Source organism: Macrosteles quadrilineatus, unplaced genomic scaffold, assembly GCF_028750875.1.
Source record: "Macrosteles quadrilineatus isolate MER2022 unplaced genomic scaffold, UCM_ALF_1.0 Scaffold_28__1_contigs__length_1566739, whole genome shotgun sequence".
Lineage (NCBI taxonomy): Eukaryota > Metazoa > Arthropoda > Insecta > Hemiptera > Cicadellidae > Macrosteles > Macrosteles quadrilineatus.
In genome coordinates, this window is record NW_026542621.1 from 1,293,780 (window position 1) to 1,313,294 (window position 19,515).

General features: G+C 33.9%; 1 protein-coding gene across 1 annotated transcript in view; it reads right to left on the bottom strand.

The window, feature by feature from the left end:
* Positions 1-1,932: 1,932 nt before the first annotated feature.
* The window catches only part of LOC129005644 (uncharacterized), a 55,642-nt gene continuing 38,059 nt past the window's right edge, over positions 1,933-19,515 (bottom strand). Inside the window, exons 28-37 of the mRNA XM_054434604.1 lie at positions 18,412-18,537; positions 16,642-16,683; positions 16,156-16,290; positions 9,081-9,125; positions 8,639-8,764; positions 4,972-5,016; positions 4,578-4,703; positions 4,102-4,146; positions 3,411-3,536; positions 1,933-2,077 (exon numbers count right to left, since the gene is read on the bottom strand). Of these exons, the coding sequence (XP_054290579.1) occupies positions 2,010-2,077; positions 3,411-3,536; positions 4,102-4,146; positions 4,578-4,703; positions 4,972-5,016; positions 8,639-8,764; positions 9,081-9,125; positions 16,156-16,290; positions 16,642-16,683; positions 18,412-18,537 (884 nt within the window). The 3' untranslated portion in view covers positions 1,933-2,009. The remainder of the gene's footprint in view (positions 2,078-3,410; positions 3,537-4,101; positions 4,147-4,577; positions 4,704-4,971; positions 5,017-8,638; positions 8,765-9,080; positions 9,126-16,155; positions 16,291-16,641; positions 16,684-18,411; positions 18,538-19,515) is intronic.

The window sequence follows — 19,515 nt, forward strand, 5'->3', positions numbered from 1 at the left end:
GTTGTATTCAACGAGTTCATCGTCTACATTTTGTAAGAATTAAGAATTAATGAAGCTGATTGTTTAAGATGTTAATAACTTCAATCTATATATCTTTGGTAGCTGAATTTGTGTCAAACCTCAAGGGGTTTTTTTTTTTGTCCTACCATACTATACTATCTTTTTAGATTTTACCATCTATATATTTTAAGTCTTAATTATCAGACCGCAGGCAGCAGGTCGATGTTGCGGGTATTTCGTCGAATGAGAGTGAGGTATTTTGCGGAGTGCCCCAGTGCTCGGTGTTAGGCCCTGTTCTTTGCCTTATAATGATTAACGATTTAGATACATGTATGTCCAGTACCTCTGTGATTTATGCGGATGACTCTACTTTCTTAAATAGTCAAGGTACCTTTAGTAAACTCATGGAGCTGTCCGAACTTTCCCTCAATGAAGCTAGAAACTGGTTCAGTGTCAATGGGTTTTTTATGAATCCTGAAAAGACTCAAACTATTGTTCTTAGGTTAGGTCGCACACCTGAGGAAGAAAAGAATTTGTCGTCAAGTGTAAATTTATCAGGCATAGATTTGGATATTTTTTTTAAGCTGGCCAACCCATTTATGTAACTTAAGTAAGAAATTGTCAAGTATTTTGCTTTTTTCCAAAGTGTGTTAAAGTATGGTCTGTTGCTGTGGGGTAACTCTACCCACATTCTAATTATTTTAAAGCTAAAAAAGGCTGTAAGACTGTTGACCAATTCAGGGTTTAGGGACCATTGTAAACCTCCTTTTAAACCAAAATGTATCCTGACAACTGCATTTTTGTATAGGTTAGAGTGTTTTATTTTTGTAAAACAAAACCCTCATATTTTTAAGCACTAGAAATAATTTTCACTCATATTGCACAAGGGGAAGAACTGCTTGGATAGGCCCTACACCAGACTAACAACAGTACAGCAAAGTTTTGCTAGTATATCCATTAAAATAGTAAATTGCTTTGCAAGTGAAACACTTGACATTCCTTGGACTCAGCTAAAACAAATAATGATAGTTTGGCTTGCCAACAACCCTTTTTACAGTTTAAATGTTTTTTTTTACATAACACAATTAATTGTAGTAGTAAAATTGTTATCAAGTTCTTAGGTAGTGCCTCGCCAACTGTTTACCCAGTCTTTCAAACACTTTGTTTAAGCACCTCACTTTTTGTTACTGTATATAGTTTAGTTTCTGTGTTTTTCAAATTATGTTAGTTAATTTATTTTCTTGTTATCATTGTTATATTAAGTGTAGGTTCTCCTGTGCTATTCTGGCTAAGTCAGTGAAATTAGATTTATTTGTAAGTTACCTGTGTCAATCTTGAGGTTTTTTAATGGCTGTGTTTAGTAATATAATAACTAATTAATAATCTAAGGCCCTTTTTGACGTCATTCTCATTGTTGACGAGGTCTATTGTAACTTTGTGTTATTTAATGACCAATAAAGATTTATGATTATGATTTATCCCACCATACATCCTAGTCGCTAGGTTCTAGTCCAGAACTGTTTTACACATTATTTCAGGCTAGACCTACAGGGTCACAGCATTATCTCATGGCATTATCTCATTGGTGATTGGCGGGATTTGAACCCGGGACCTTGGGCATTGAAGCCCGAAGCTCTACCACTAGACCAGCTTGCTCATCTAAACCTCACGAGTAAATGTCGATTTTGACGGGTTTCACCTAGTTTATTTGATTTAGCACTGTCACTGTTACACCGTGAATTTAATAAAAAACTACTTACTGTATTAGTGATAATTTCTTATTGTAGCAGTAATACTAAAGTATTTTGTATACCTATAGGAACGTTTTTAATTTAATGTATTGAATGAAGTTCACCCAGTAAAAGGTAAGCATACTCTTCATTTGAAAAACTTTATTGGTACTTGATAAGGTGTTTTTCAATGGAAAAATGGTTTAAATGATACAAAAAGAATTATTCTAAAGTTATGTAATCAGAATTAATTCGTTCATAGATTAAATGGAGATACAACTAGGGTTTTCGACAGTTGACACACAGCTCCCAAGGAAAACACTCTCCCTGATGTATTACATTATAATCTGAAACAAATTGTTATTCTTAGAAAACGGTTTACATACTACGAGGGCTATCCAGAAATTAGATTACGTTTTTGTCTGTTTCCGCTAGGGACGGGGCTAGCGCGACCATCTTGGTGTTAGTTCGTTATGCAGCTCAGTTGGCATCTAGCCGTGCTAGTAAGAGGTTTCTGCTGTACTCCGTTGAGTTACTGCGACAGTTTAAAATTTCTCTGTTAATTGAAAATGCCACGAACTGTGAAGTGCATGCAGTTATAAGGTTTTTTACTGCAAAAAACTGTAAACCGATAGAAATCTATCGGCAACTTTGTGAAGTTTATGGGGAAAACATTATTACTGAAGGTGAAGTTCATCAGAGGGTCATAACATTTAAAAATGGCCGAACTAACGTTCACGAGTAAGAGCGAAGTGGAAGACCCAGTATTGTGACTGACAAAAAAGTCGATAACGATGTCTGTATAACTCGAAAGTTCGCAATAACAGAACTCTCTGTGAGTTTTCCACAAATTTAGCGAAGTTTGTTGCACGAGATCATAACCGAAAAGCTTGGTTACCAAACTGTAACTAAAGAGTGTATTCATTATTTTTTGCACGCACTTCACAGTTTGCGGCATTTTCAATAAACACAGAAATTTTAAACTGTCACAGTAACTCAACAGAGTACAGCAGAAACCTCTTACTAGCACCACTAGACACCAACTGAGCTGCATAACGAACTAACACCAAGATGGTCGCGCTAGCCCCGCCCCTAGCGGATACAGACAAAAACGTAATCTACTTTCCAGATAGCCCTCGAAAACTTCATATCTGATGATAAGTAATGTATCAAACTGTAAAGTATTGAGTGGTGCATGTTGGGTTTGTTTGAGTTTTTTGCCGAAGCTATCTCGACACCTAGAAGAATCGGTCCACCCAGATTATTTAAGTTATTTCAGTTTATCAGCACAATTCGGTGTTGACCGAACAAGTCTTATATGTCATCCTGAAATGTACTGGCTGTGCTTTGAAATGCTGTGGAAGTAAATCTCTGAAGAGCGGTGGCAGTCATTGTATGGCACATCTGAGAAACATTAAATTGACACTTTACCAGTAACAGAAGGGGAATAGTTACAAGACTATAGCCACAAGACTACTTCTCTCAACTTATCATAAATATTAACCTCTGCACTTTAATGCATAATTAAAAAGTGGAACTGCAGTAGAAGTTTGTTGGGTGACGGAACTATTGACTCTTCTTCGGCTTAAAGTTCTGAAGTTCAAGTTTATTCATGGTTATTAATTATATAAGTTTTGTCAAAATGTTATTAAAAGAAAGTTACTTGCCATTTTAACTTACCCTTATAATAGCAGCTGTTATCTTTGTCCATGAGACAGAAGTTTGCATAAGTTTTGTATTTTTTTTCTGGACTCTTAGTGCAGATAGGTGAATATATTGGTTTGCAGAATCGGTTACATTTGTGTCCTAGAGATCAGACATGATGGTTAAAACGGCATAATTTGTCACTAGAGCAACATTTTTTTCATAAAAGCACAAGTGTAAACCCTGAAGTTGGAAAATAAACATAGGTTAAAAAGCCTCTTTTGCATTAAGTAATAAAACAATATGTTCTATTTTTCACACAATTAATTACAATAACTTTGTTTACTTCCTACTTGTCTTTCTTCTTGTCATTGCTATTTTAATCAGATGTGATAGAAGCTTACTTCTTTGGTATACAGTATATTACTTTTAGGTCAGACCGTTGACTGTTGATACAACTGGAAATTACATTCCAATGTAAAAGTTGTCACCAGTTTTGAAATCAAAATCGTCACAGTTGATGTGAGCCATCGACAGGTTGTGCCGATGTAAATTATTAATTTATATCGAATACATGAAATTGTTTACCAAGTGAAACAGTTGGAATTCCTTTATTTTCAGCTATATCAACACTGTTAAGACCCATCAACTATGTCAGCAACCACATGACGTAAATTTAATAGACTCATGGATCTAATTTTTGTAACAGACTTATTTCATTACGAACCTGTTTCAACAGGAGTACATTTTCTTTTATGAATCACTCTGTAATCTGAAAAAAGAAACACAAATCTTTGACATTGGAAAAGTAGGGAGATAATTCATTAAGCAAAATTCTCATCAGTATCATTAGTTCAAAAATAATATGTTCACCATTGCAGCGGTTAAAACAGCTCATTCATTCAAAAAGTAAAGTCATTAATAAACATGTAGTATTTTTTAAGCGTTCGGTCTAAATAAAAACAGAGACTTTATCAAACAATATACTTTGTCTGTTGTACTCAGTAAAATTCTCATACAACCCAAAAAGTTTCGCAATAAACTTACGACTCGTATAATTACTGAAATTGAGCTATGAAACCAAAGCCTAATACTGTAACTTGTACATACAAAAGTTGTAAGTTACAACTTCATTGAGGTAAGGTTTATTTGACCTCTCAATAATATATATTTTTTTACTTTTGACCGAGAATAGAAACTCACCTGAATGAGTGCAGTGATTTTCACGATCCATGAAGCATTCATTGGCAAACGTTTTGTGGCCTTTGATTTTGCTGTATCCACAAAGTCCAGTGTAGTGGAGAGGACAATTGTGGCGGCAGGCACCTCCTAAAGAAGGAACATTTTGTGATACTTGACAAACTCAAAGTACAATATGACCCAAAAATTGATTAATCAAGAAGCTGTGGGCAAACAATTTGTCTCTTTAAGGTATGAAATAGCATGTTGATGTACTGATAAGTTAAAAGGAAAGTTCAACATTTATTTATCAAATATTTCAAATTCTTGAGATTTGATGTTTTGCATTATTATATCAACACCACACAAAAAATTATTTTTTGATTTAAAAATAAGACAAATACAATCCATTACTCACCAAGTTCTTTATGTGTACATTTGCCCACATGTGCCAGTGAGTAGTCTGGAAAGTATAAATAATTAATTTATATCAACTAGGTACGGTATTCACAATTTTTTATATAACATATAGAGAAAACTTTAAAAAATTGGAATTTGAGACTATTGGGTGGCTAGAGAGATAGCAAGTAATAAATTGAATGCTTTACACTGATTTTCATAGGAGTACAGGGCCGTAGCCAGGGGGGGGGGTCGTTTGCCCCAGGCGGCAAGTTTTGGGGGGCGGCAACATTTAGGTTGCAATGTAATTTTTTAACCGTACTATCAAAAAAGTTTATTTAGCATTAAAGTGGTCTAGCCAAAACAAAGGAAAGGGCTCTTAAGAAAATATTTATATGAACGTGGTGGGGAGGTTCAGGAATGGGAGCGGCGGATATGACTGCTCAAGGTCAAAGTCGTTTCTCGTATTTACTTTTGTAAAAAGTGGAGTGCCGCCGCCCGTGCCATCGTACCCCTGATCCCCTCTCCGCTCCTTGTTGACATTTATATTTTTATAACATATATTTCTCTTAAATTGCTTTTATTTCTATCTGAAATTGTCAACTTTTCTAAGCGATTAGTAGCAGAGGGGAACCCAGGAACTTGTTTAGAAAAGGACGCTCTTAAATTTTTCCACCTATTAACAAAATATTTATGAACTTTATAAGTGTTCAAATTAGCCATATTTTTAAGGTGATACCGATGTCCCCGTGATGGCGAAAGTTGACAATTTTGCTGTGATCGCGGGTGACGTTAATAATGTTCCCGTGATAGCAAGACATGATCATGAATCACGTTTCAGTCTCGATTGCGGGTGGCATTAACAATTGTACCATAATAGCGGGAGGTGTTAACAATTTTACCGCAATCGCAAGCAATTCTTTTGCATCTCTTTTCCCCCCGCACCCCCTGGCTGGATCAGCCACTGATCATTAGACAAGATGATCAAAGACTCAGCAATTATCAGCAAGTATCATCTCAATTAATCATGTAAGAGAGACAACAATTCAATTTTCTGACATAATATTTGCAGCTAAAAATTAAGATAAAATAAAATTTAATAAATTTTTAAACTTATTGAGTGACTTCATGTGTTGAGCGCTATATGTTCTCGGCAATTCGATAACCAAATTAAAGAAATTTTTTTTTTTTCTTATAAAAATAGTACTTACAGGTTTAATGGTTACGTAATAATATACAAATTTTTAAAAATTATTACATTTTTAATAATATAATATAAAAGAATCATTAAACCTTAGGGCCAGTTTAAAAAAAAAAGTTAATGTGCCTCGTGTTTAGACTGACTGTAAAGTACCATTGGCAATTTTAAAAATCCACAGTTGCGGAGGGGAAAGGGCGGCAAATTTAGGATTTGCTTTCCCAAGAAAAATGTGTAGCTGCGACCCTGGGTATGTAAAACTGTCATATAGAAACCACAAGAGCTGTAAGATTAAAATTTCTGTCTCGTTTCATGTTTAACTATCGAATAAACTTCAAACCAAACAGTATTTATGTAGAAGGTAGATAGTAGATCTTTAAATATTGAATAAAACAACAAATTTAAATAACACTAAAAGAACTGGATCAACAATCTGACACATACTTTCTCCCATTGGCTTGTCAAAAACAAAAGCAATTAATTATAAAGTGAATAACTATAATAAGTGGAAATTATAATTATAAAGTATACAATTACAAAGTGCAAGCAGTGGGAGTAACTATAAGTGTATGGTTTTTCATCGGTAAAATCACAAAAGTTGCAATATCTTTGAAACCATAATTTTTGCAGTATTAGGTAGTGTACCATTTGGTTTAGAGTTAAAAGGACCATAACATACTAAATTTTAATCACTATCGTCAAACCGTTTCTGTAAAATCTGAGTTTTTCCGTTATTCTATCTGGAAAAATCACAATTAAAATCTAAATGGAAAAAACGCCTGGCGATACCATTGACTGCCTACACACACACACAAACCAAATTTTTCATCAAAACCGGACCACCTAGGTGTAGTCTGTAGCTCTGTAGGCTACAGCCTACCTATTTCCCCAAAATGTTAGATGCCCGTAACTTTAAAATTAAGCCTTTTCCACTTTTAACGCTATTGTTCATAATGTACTGAAAAAGTTAAAACCTTTAGGCATATGTAATTCAATATAAAATAACTTTTGAAAACATAAGTTAGATAGCCTATTGTAATTAATTAAGGATGTACTAGGCCTGTAGCAGTTATCCTACTTTTTTATGATTTTGAAGATCTCTTAAGTCACAAGGACGATCATAACAAACCCTTTAACTTATATTTCTTATTCATATTTCTGTATTTATGAACTTAAGCTATTTATGAACTCAGCGATTTCACATTAAATCGAGGCAACCTTAAAACAAAATTTTTGATAAAGGCGTTTGCCCCAAAAGTTCAGAAGGAAAAGAGTGCTTAGGATTGCCTAATTTATAGCTAATTAAACCGATAACCAAGTTTAAAAAAAATCAAAAGAGTAGCTTAAGTTCATAATAACCCATATTTCTTTAATTTATGGAAACATCAAAAACTCATGCGTAGTAAAATAGGACTATTCTAAAAAATATTACAAAGATTCCTTTTCTCCCCAGTCTTGTCTTAAATGACGCGATAAGTTAGATTTAGTGGAAAATAGATTTACAAACTAAAAATTCCAAATTCTTGTTCGACATATCGACTACAAGCATAATTACTACAAACGCTAGTGAAAGAGAAACACTTCACGATGCTAAACTAGAAATATGAGACAGGCAGGCAGGCTGATTCCCGAGTCACAAGTAATGAAGGGACTATTTATCAGGATTCAGGAACGGTTCCATCCAATCTGTTCCAAAGAGTGACACTTAGCGCAAATGTAACAGTTGTAGTTCCAAAAAAAGGTAGGATTATTACTGCGGCGAGACGGTCGTTTTATTTTTACATGTTTTTATAGAGGCTGGCAGCCTCTTTTAACCTAACATTTGCGCGTCCACATAGGCCTCAGGCGTGTGCGTAGAACTTATCCAGCAAAGCAAGGGGTGAGCCGGTACAGTAAAAGCGTGAACTGTACTGATGAAAAGTAGTGGCAGGTACTAGGATCCGAACCTGCGACATCATTGCCTTGAGTCTGAAGTCCGAGTCACTACTGACTGAGCCACCGTCTCACCGATTCTTTGCGTTACTGAACTTGGACGTTTATTTTTTCGTCAATTGTAAAGTTTTAAAAACGGAAAACTGAAAGGTTTCAATGAACAAAACTTCTGAATATTGTGCATATGTGGCTCAAACGTCGTCTTCCTACTTCCCTCTCAATAGAGACATGTAATGAAATCACTAAAGACCAAGGGATTTGAACTTTAGTGATCTATATCTAAGTAAGTTGTGTATCAACAATGATTTTGTGAGTCAGTTGGTAGCAAGATGGACTAGGTACAAATCCAAGGCAATTGTGGTTTTGAATCCCAATACTGGCCTCAATATTTATCAGTACTGACTTGTTCCTTGTTTTGCTCAAAACATTCTAGACACAAGCCCGAGGTCCATAGGGACGGACAAATGCAAAGCCACCAACCTCTTTAAACATCTTTTGTTGCTGCTACTTGGACTCTCTGTATATCCCTAGTCTTATCTTATCACAAGTAAGCTACCTGCTCCATCACATTTGTTGGCAACTTCCAGTTCACACAAGCAAGGGAAAGTCCTATAGCCCTCTTTCACATTAACACCACACACAGGCTTGTAGTCATACGGGCACTTGCGGTAACACTTGCGACCTAAAACAGTCATTTACTTCTTTACAAAAAACTCAAGCATGAATAAAAAAGATTGAAAATAACTTTATAAAACTCGTTTTAGTATAGGTTTTCTGTCTAAATATTTATCAAGGTTCAAGTGCAATTTACCAATGGTAAACCTTTCCAAATATTTCATAGAACCATTCTGATATCTCTGTGGTTTTAAAAATGATTTAGATCTTTTATTTGTAATATATCTTTATATTTTAATTATTTACCTAGTTCAGAGGAGCTGAAGACTCTAGAAACTACAGACATTCTTAACATATTTTCATAAGTTACATGTTATACATACCTATTTCTTCTTTAGTGCATTTTCCTTTGTGAACAAATACATAATCTGAAAATCAAGAGGAAATAATAAATACTAGCTACAGTAATAGGCTACATTGAGAACACATTTTAATTTCATTTCTCCTGCACCTTAATATACATTAATGAAATAAATTGGCTTGCCCCTTGCTTTGTTTAAGTCTGCTATAATGAAAAGTTATATATTTAAGCAGTATGTGTTCAACTCTTGAGCTTAGTTATTCTGAATTTGAACAAGACCTACAGGTAAATTTTTTAAGATAGGTATGGTAACAAATACGAGAGCCAAAAAAAAGAAAAATTATAGATTTAAGACTTGAGACAAACTGATTTTTTTTAAAGTTAAATATAATTTTATGTCACAAAATGTCAACTAATACATAGTTACATAGCCGATAATTTCCACTGGCAGACTTAAATGATTCATTATATAAAAGAATGCCTTAAAACAGAGTATTTAATGTCTGCCTAGTTTAAAACGTTCACTGCAGCTGCGTGATGGCTGGCCGCTGCCGTGAGCGCCAACAGCTAATGCCCTGCATGGATGAGTGCACGAAAATGTTTGAATTTAGTTCCATTAAATATGAGAGGCATGTTATAGCATGTACTGCATCCCAGTCGTCGTGGACGTAGCTTTACAAAAACCCAAAAGATAGAAGCACAAAACAAAACTGCTAGCCGGCCCTCAGTATTGCCAAATGGAGGGAAAAAGTAGGGGCAAAGTACCCGGATACACCATCAAAACATACCGCAAAACAGGGATTAAGCACAATTTTTACATTCCATCCACAATGCAACAGTACATTCAGTATCATTATTCTATTCCATGTCATTGAATGTCTAACATGCTACCATAGACGCAAAGATGAACAACGTCAACAAATACGAAAATAAAGGCCTGTGGAAAATATGAATATAGTAAACCTTCGATAGTTTGACACTCGATAGTTCGACACGGGCTGAGCTATTTTGTCAAGTGATATTTAATGGTTACTATTGAGATGTGAGCTGACTTGAACATTAATTTGTCATTTATTGTTGAGTTGAGAATTAACTAATGAACAGTGAAATATAATGTCTCCGTTTGTTGGGATTGATAATCATAGAAATTATTTATAATTTGATTAATTTTCTTTCAAAATATAACAATTTTTACTATTTTTTTTTTTTTTTTTTTTTTAAAGAGGTTGGCGGCCTCTTTTAACCTTGCATTTGTCCGTCCACATAGACTAAGCGCCCGTGCGTGGATCGTTTACAGCAAAGCAAGGAGTGAGCCGGTACAGTACAAAGGTGAACTGTACTGATAAAATGTTATCGGCAGTGACCAGGATCCGAACCCACGACATCGCTGCCTTGGGCCCACTAAGTCCGCGACGCTACCGACTGAGCCACCGACTCACAACTTAACTTATAAATAACTTATATATAACTTTATAAATAAAATATTAAAATATAAAATATTAAATATTAAAATATGTACAGTGAAATTGTTAAGCTTTTTTAGTATTTAATAAATTTGCGTAATTTCTATATAAGACTTGTGTTTTTACTTTCCTGTATATTAAACTCCATTTACTCCATATAGTTTGACATTTCGATAGTTCGATATCAGTCACAGAAAACATACTACTATAACCCAGAATGCCAACCGCATGGTAAAAAGCATTAAGTGTTTTGAGAGAGCTTTGCCTGTCAATCGTAGGCAGCGCCACCAGCGTTGCTATGCTGAGTGCATGGCAACGCTGGTGGCGCTGCCTACGATTGACAGGCAAAGCTCTCTCAAAACACTTAATGCTTTTTACCACGCGGTTGGCATTCTGGGTTATAGTAATATGTTTTCTGTGCTTAAGTCCACAAAGTGTCGAGCTATCGAGGTTCTACTGTATTGGTGGTAACCTCGACCAACGCGAAATTAATGACCCACTACCCTAACATGCACGCTAAGGCACAATATGCGTTTCCTTCTCAATAGCTAGACGAAATATGATCGCATTACAATGTCTATGACAAGTGTCTACGATTGGAGACATGCGCCTCTGGGCGGGGATTCTGTCGCTAATCGAAGACATTCGACGTATTTAAACGTGTTAAATACTAAAGTTTTTTTTTGTAAAGTAGAGCTGAAAGTTAGTAGAATCTACTAGATTGTGAGGAAAATCACAAACGGATGGTTTAGATAATGGAAAATAGTTTTTCTGAGAATTCAAAATTCAAAATTCAAAATTCTTTATTAAGTGCTCTTATACAGCTTAACAGCCAATTACATAAGGCACTAATACACAATAACATAAATAACATGCACGACAACTACCCTACAGCAAACAGCATACAACTTTGATACATGCACATAAAAAATATTAATAATAGAAATAGTTTGAAACTGGTTTTAAATAACTATATTACTTATAGATAAATGAATAAATAAATTACTGATAAATAAATACATCTATATGCACTAACAAAGAACCATAAATAAACAATAATATGCAACATGCAACCAGCAAACATGACTAATTGGCACTTTTCATTAAAAATTATTGATATTACTATTTAATTTAAATCTAAACATACTAAAAGAATCATTAAAAATATCCACTTCTCGGCAAGACAAATTATATAACCTACACATGTTGTTTAGAGGTGAATAGAAGCCCAAATTAGTTTTTGAAAATGGTATAAAAAATAAATTTGCATTTCGTGAGGTGAGGCGAGGAACAGCAAAGCTGATACATGAAGCTAAATCACTATTGTCAACGCTACCATCCAAAAGTTTATATAAGAAAAGTAATGCATTTAATTTACTTCTTTTTGTTAGGCTAGGGACTTCAAAAATATCTAATAACTCAGAATATGGCATCAAATTAGTATAAAATCCAAAAGCTTTATAAAATAAAAATTTTAAAAACTTCTTCTGAATGTTCTCAATCATATCTGAAAGATAATTTACATGAGGATACCAAATCAATGCTCCATACTCAAGTTTAGATCGAACCAGAGAAAAGAATAACAACTTTAAAGATGTGGGGTTCTCAAAATATATACTTGACCTCTTGATAAATCCTATTAGTGAGTATGAAGCTTTACATAATGAAATCACATGATCATTAAATGAAAACTTTGAATCAAAAATTACTCCTAGATCTTTCATTGATGACTTTCTGTCCAATATTATGTCTTCCATTTTATAATCAAACATTATTTGAAATTTGGGTGTTTTTCTGGTATAGGAAACTACTGAGCACTTAGAAACATTGAATTTTAAATGCTTCCTACTCCAAATGATCAAGGAATCTATGTCTTGCTGCAACTCATAACAGTCATGTACATCATCAATTGTTTTAAATAATTTCAAATCATCTGCATATAATAAAACTTGACTATTTTTGACATAATTTTGTATGTCATTAATAAATATTATGAAAAGCAAAGGTCCTAAATTTGAGCCTTGAGGAACACCTGATCCGACTACAAGTTCCTCTGAGATATATCCATCACAACAAACATATTGCTTTCTTTTACACAGATATGAACTAAAAAACTCTACAAGTGATGGAGTTAATCCAAAATAATTTAACTTTGATAGCAGAGTTAAATGATCAACTTTATCAAAAGCCTTTTCAAAGTCAGTGTAAATAACATCAACTTGTTGGTTATTGTCAATTTTACTGCAACAAAACTGTGAAAAACTCAACAAATTTGAATTAATTGATCTCTTGGGGAAAAATCCATGTTGATATCTACTAATATATTTTTTTACATGAGAAAAAAGTCTGTTATAAATAATTGATTCAAATATCTTGGCTGGAGATGATAAAATAGCTATTGGTCTATGATTTGAAATATCATTACTTGCACCTTTTTTAGGGACGGGGACAATCTTAGCTAGTTTCCAACAACTAGGAAAATAATTACTTTTCAACGATAGATTAAATAAATAGTGTAAAGGTTCAATTAAAATTTCAGCACAAGCTTTAAAGATATAGGGAGGAATTCCGTCAGGACCAAGTGTTCTTTTAGGCTTTAGTCTATTGAGACTGATAAGAACTTCTTGTTTAGTTATCTGATTAAAAGACAATGTTTCCACATTGCTCATGACAGGCGAGTCCAAGGCTTGTTGCCAAAGCTGATAAGAGTTGAGAGTGCATGTACTGTAAACTGAGTTGAAATATGTTGAGAATGCATCAGCTATTGCTGCTCCCCCCTCCACCTCTTTACCATCAAATATCATAGTTGCTGGTTTTACATTAGTACCCTTCAAATCTTTTATAACAGACCAAAAGGATTTAGGATTTCTATTTAACTCCATTTCAGCAGTGTGTAAATATGCCTTATAATCAAATGTTATTTGTTTTTTTACTTCCTTTCTTATACTCTTAAAATCGTCCAACAAGTGAGGCATATTATAAGTTATTAATTGTTTCCTAATCTTAACTTTTTTCTTTATTAATGTTTTTAACTTATCTGAATACCATGCAGGATATTTTAAATTAGAACTTTTCTTTTTTGGAACACACAAATCTAGAATTGAATAAAATTTCTCATAAAATAATCTAACAGCCTCATCAGTATTTTTCTCCATAAATAATAAACTCCAATCAGTATCCTTCAAAAGATTATACAAGGAAATAAAATCAGCTCTGGAAAAATTATAACTAGCCTCACTTGAGTTCTTCTCCAAGGGGACAATTTTTTCATTAATGTTGAAAGAAGCAATTAATGCTGGATGATAATTATCTATATTTACTAATGGAACTTCTTCTTGCTTGACTAACAATTTATCTATATCAGATAACAACAAATCCAACGTGCGACCTTGGAGGTTCAATATTTTATTCAATGATTTTAATGAATACATTCTCATGAAAAATAGCAACTGCTTACAAATTCTATTCTCTCTAGACAAATCACACTGAGTTCCAGTAATTGGCAAATTAAAGTCACCCAACACAATTAAACGTTCATTTCTTAATTTATAGAGATCAAGCTTATCAAAGAAATTTTTGTATGTTTCAAAATTAGAACTTGGAGCAAAATATACAAGTGATAATAAAATAGAGTAATTATTAGTTAGTTTTACTTTAATCCAAATATTTTCACTATCAGTTTCTAACTCAAATAATCTTTTAGCTACAAAACTACTTTTGACACCAACTATGACTCCCCCCCTCTATCCATTCCAGTTATATTTGCATCCCTATCCCTTCTAAAAACTGTGTATTCCTTACTAAATATTTCTGAATTATGAATAGAAGAATTTAACCATGTTTCACTTAACGCAACAATATCATAATCATTACTTAATAAGCCTAATCGTAAATCATTTGTTTTAGTCCTCAGACCACGTACATTCTGATAGTATATATTGATCCTACTCATTGAATAAATAATTTAATAACATAAATATTTAAATAGAATATATATAAATAAAAATCAACAGAAATAAATACTATCCTAAATGAATTAACATGCATCACAGCCTAGGCCTATTAATAAACACATGGAATATACAAATAAATAAATACTAAAATATCAAATAAATATTTCATTTGTGTGCGAAAAGAGTAATTATGACTCACATAAGGTTCTGGCAGATCACTTGAGCTTGTCCAAGTCACTTTTCCCACAGATGTGAATGGGACGAGATCCATCAGTCTTCCGCAGAAACACCTTACCGGCACTGGTAATCCATGCATACTTGTAACCATTGTCTTTCTTAAAGGCGCGAACTTCTCCCCACAGGTACTTGGTGAATGGCGACAAGGACAGATTAATGAAAATCTTGCTCTCGCTGATCATGCCTAACTCCGCCGCTGAGAACCCATTCTTCACCCTCGTTTTGCTTCGTAAGGACTCCATGTCAATGCGACGACAGAACTTGATGATTATCCCACGGTGCGCCTCCGGTTTTTTCGGGTTCATGGCCAAACGATGCACAGCATCAATCATTCCATCCTTTAGCTCAAAGTTCATCACCTTCGCCACACGCTTGACCACCTCCATCACATCTTCATTCTTCACCTCAGGTACTCCGTAAATCTCTAAACAATTACTGCGAGAGTATTGATTATTCACAGCAACAGTTTGTTGTAGTTCAGCCAACTGCTTCTTCACTATCTCCAATTCACTAGACATTGCATCTGTACGTGTCTCATGTAGCAATAGGGTTTCTTTGTTAACCTTAACTTCCTTGTTAGTGTCTTCCAGTTTCAAAAAACACATATCGACAGTTTCACCTATATCTTTCTGAAACTGTTCTATTTTGCATTTCATCTCAGATATATCAGAACTAAACTGAGTGTTGTGATTCTTAATGTCAGATACTTCCTTAAGAATTAAATCAAGCTTCTGATCAGTTGTCAAACTCATGTTGTCTGCTGCGTCGTCTGCTGTGTCGTTGTCGTCTGCTGTAGGTGTAGATGTACTGGCACTACGGGTGATGACAGGCATGAGTCACAGGGACAGCTGACCAGTCACGTGACTCCGACCGGCTCCTAACCAATGTTATAACCTGTACTATTCACTTGGATTTAACAGTATTGAAAATCACAAATGCCGGGCATAAAATAACTAATTGTAGCAAATCACTTATCACAAATGTTCAATAACAGTCCATAACTACTTCATGCAACTTAAAGCTTCAGAAATATAACAAAAAGCCCGTTTAAACAATTAAAATTGAAGAGCCGATCTAACACACGTTCACTCCGTTTGCATGCTTCCCCCTCTCTCTGAGAAGCTGACATATTGAAGTCGGCTTTAATATTGAAGGAAATTATCAGAGAAATCTTAACTGGAAAATTTACCTACACATAGAGAAAAAAAAAATACATAGTAACTTGGGTTTTTATCCTTTACGATGATAAGTTGTTAAATATACAGTTATATTCATAATTATGTTTTACCCTCAATTTCTTTATTTAAGTTCACAATCGCGTATTTCTTCGGGAGGGATGTAGCTACAGATTTTATTGAGATACTGTATAGTATTTACTTGCACTATCAGCTAAAATAATTATTTCAGGATACTTTGGGTTAGATGCCCTCTAAATCTAAGTTACCTCCATAATAGCACTTATTTTCAGCCTTTAGTCGATCCTGGTTGAGGAAGGTTTTGTAGCTCTTGGTGCTACTGCTAAAGGCACAAACTGGGTTTTCTTCCTGAGAGCAGGCTAATGGGCAACCTTCCTGAGGACCTGACCAACAAATGGAGGATCAGGAAAAACAATATTTTCTAAAGCTTTAAACAACAAACGGGTGTTTCCAGAATAGTTCACAAACATTGATAATAACTAACAGGAATAAATCTTACTGTTTGTGTTTTAGCATCTTGTATAGTGTTTGTTGAACTAAGAGGTAACAAACTGAGCCAAATAGGCAAGCAAAGGATGGCAATTCATGAACAACATTTTTTTTTTTCTTGGACACCTTTGATAAACCAGGAACCAGATGAAATTATATTAGGTTTTTATGTTAAGTTTAAGTTTAATTTAGCCTACAATTTAGGTGATAAAACAATAACAAAAGAAAAGAAAAACATATATTACCTTCAGGATATCTGCATTTCCCTTTATGAACAAAGACATAATCTGAAACAAACATTTATATCATAGAATAAGTTAACCTCTTATTAAATTAATTACCATAACATCTACCTCAACTATGTTGCAACTGTTAACTGTTGCAAGCGAAGATAGCCGGGCGGCGGGCGGGAGCTCGAGTTGGTCTGAAACACAAGCGTCTACAGCCTGATTTATCACTTATTGCAAACAAAAAAATTGGCCATCACTGATAAAGAAGAACTAGTTTGTCTGGGTGACTATGCGATCTGTCGTCTGTTTTGTTTAGCTCTCCCGCTCCTGTTTCGGGTCCTGCTTCGTTTCAGTTCATTTAGCTGTTTGGTTATACCTAGCTTAGCTTTCTTTACTATTTTGTTATTGAAATGGTTTTAAAAAGAAGTTCTGAATTTCTTGTAGTAAATTATATTAATTGTATTAATGATGTATCTGGTAGGAAATGAAAAAAGGATCGAAAGGACTTTGGTTTCTGCTGTGAACAGTGTGGTTTACCACTGCTGTGAACAGTTACAAGCACAACTTGACTGTCTATCTCAAAAAGAAGTCATGAAACATGACCATGATAGTCATTTGGGTAATAATTCAATGAAAAACTATTTTGTTGACTTTTTACTGTTATATTTTAATTTTTTATAGTCTTTTGCAAATAACATACAATCTAGGAAGGTAGGGTGGAACCTATCATCAATTTACTGAATAATTAATAAACGTTTTCCCTGAATGTTCAGTTTGGTTTGATGTTCAGCCACAAATTAATAAACCCGAAAGTTAAGTTAGGCGTGATGGACCCCTGACCGAGAAGAATATCTCAACTCCAAAACCATTTTCCTATAAAATCCTCTCCCTTAGAATTATCCCTCTTTAAAGGCATACATGATATTTGAGGTTATTGAGATTCCGTCTCTTTATGATATGATGTAGCAGACGACAGGCTGCAGTCATCCAACCAGGAAGGTTCTTCTTTTTCAGTGGCCAGTTTTTTTTTGCATTTGCAATAAGTGATCAGTCAGTTTGTAGACGCTTGTGTCTGACGCAACCCGAACTCACACAAAGTATCACTGTCTGCCACGGCGATGAATTCGCGCATGATTCATGATAAATAATAATTTATATTATGGTACCTATTTTATCTTCATATCCATTATTTCGGAGGGCCCCCCCCTTATATACGCCCCTGCCTTCCTCTTTTAAAATATCTGTAATACAAGGAACATGTAAAAATAAATTAAACTTAGTATAAGGCTCATTTAACATCCAGCATATCAAAACTTTGAACAGCCATAACTTTTTTCAGGATCATCCATTTCTCATTTGTATTATGTTGTTGTGTTTGTCTCAAACCTTTAAAATGATATGCATAACAACCCATGCTTACATTTAAGATTTTTCACCGACTCCTGACGGGCCGTCCCCCAGAGGAGGTAAAAAATCAGCCACATACTAAAAAGTAGTTTTTTATACCCATAAACTACAAAATTTGTACTTTTACTTTTTCATGTGTAAATTTTGATGTTTTTGACGTTTTACAAGTTCCGAAGATGCTTTTAGCATGTTATATATCTTTATTTCATGGGATGTTCTTTATTTCATATCTTAAATTTTATCTTTATTTGGTTACATTGCAACGAAACATGTAAGCTTTGAGTAATTGAAGTTTGACGCAATTTGGACTACTGACGAAGGTAAGCCTTAGCCTAAGGATTACTAGACAGAGAACAAGTGAAAAATAATAATACTTACCACAGCCTTTGCAGGTTAGGTCTCGTATGAAGGAGCAAACATTTTCGTATGTCTTATATCCTCTAGATGAGCTGTATGCACAAACTGGGTCATATATTGACGAACACACTCTATAGCAGTCGTTTTCTAAACATACAGATATTGACTTTTTTCGTACTTTGTTAAAACAAACATTCTTGGTGATGGTAAATTTATGATATTTTGGTAATTTTTTCAATTGTTTCCTTCTAAGATTGGTAAAATCAACTTCTTTGATGCTTTTTAACAATATCAAATCATTCATTATCTTTTAGTGATTTTTACTAATATTTGTGACCTATATTTTATTTCTCAACTCAGAATGAACTTTTTTCTGAACTTAATATCTTTTAGTATATCTTAGTACCTCTTAGTATCCATATTAAAATGAGGTTTTTGGGTTTAATCACTAACTTTATATACAGTTACCTTTATGTACAGTTTTAGCTAAAAATCATGAGATAATTCAACCTTCAATCGATAAAGCATTATTTATCAAAACTTTATCCAAAATGTTTTTTGAGTTTTTGGTTTATCCGTCTAATTGAGATATAATTTTTGATATCAATGGTCCAATAAAAAATAGGAAAAGATATTAAATAAAATAAAAATACTTGTTTATTAAGGGCAATTTACTACCTCGTAGTCCTTTTGTATAATTAATGTAAAAAATACCACGAATAATAATAATTAACACACATTTTGGAAGATTACAAATTAGAATGATTAGAACCCTTTGTCTTCTTGGCATTCAGTTACACACTGTTACACTCTTTGCTACAAATATGTCTAACACACTGTGGCAATCTCGGATTTGTTAGGTATCAATTATTATGCTCAATATTAGCCCAGAACAATGCTTTTGTAAATTTATATAAATAACAATTTTGAAATTTTAAGTCGAATCAAGATGATTTTTTTTCTAACATGGGTCTCTTCTATCTTAACATAGCCTACATACCAAGTTTCATAAAGATCGGTTGAAATAAATTCAAAGATAAAAATGTTTACATAAAAAATACAAAATGGAGGATATCTGGTTAACGAAGCGGTTTTAGTAAAAATGTTTTTCTCGATTTTCTCTTT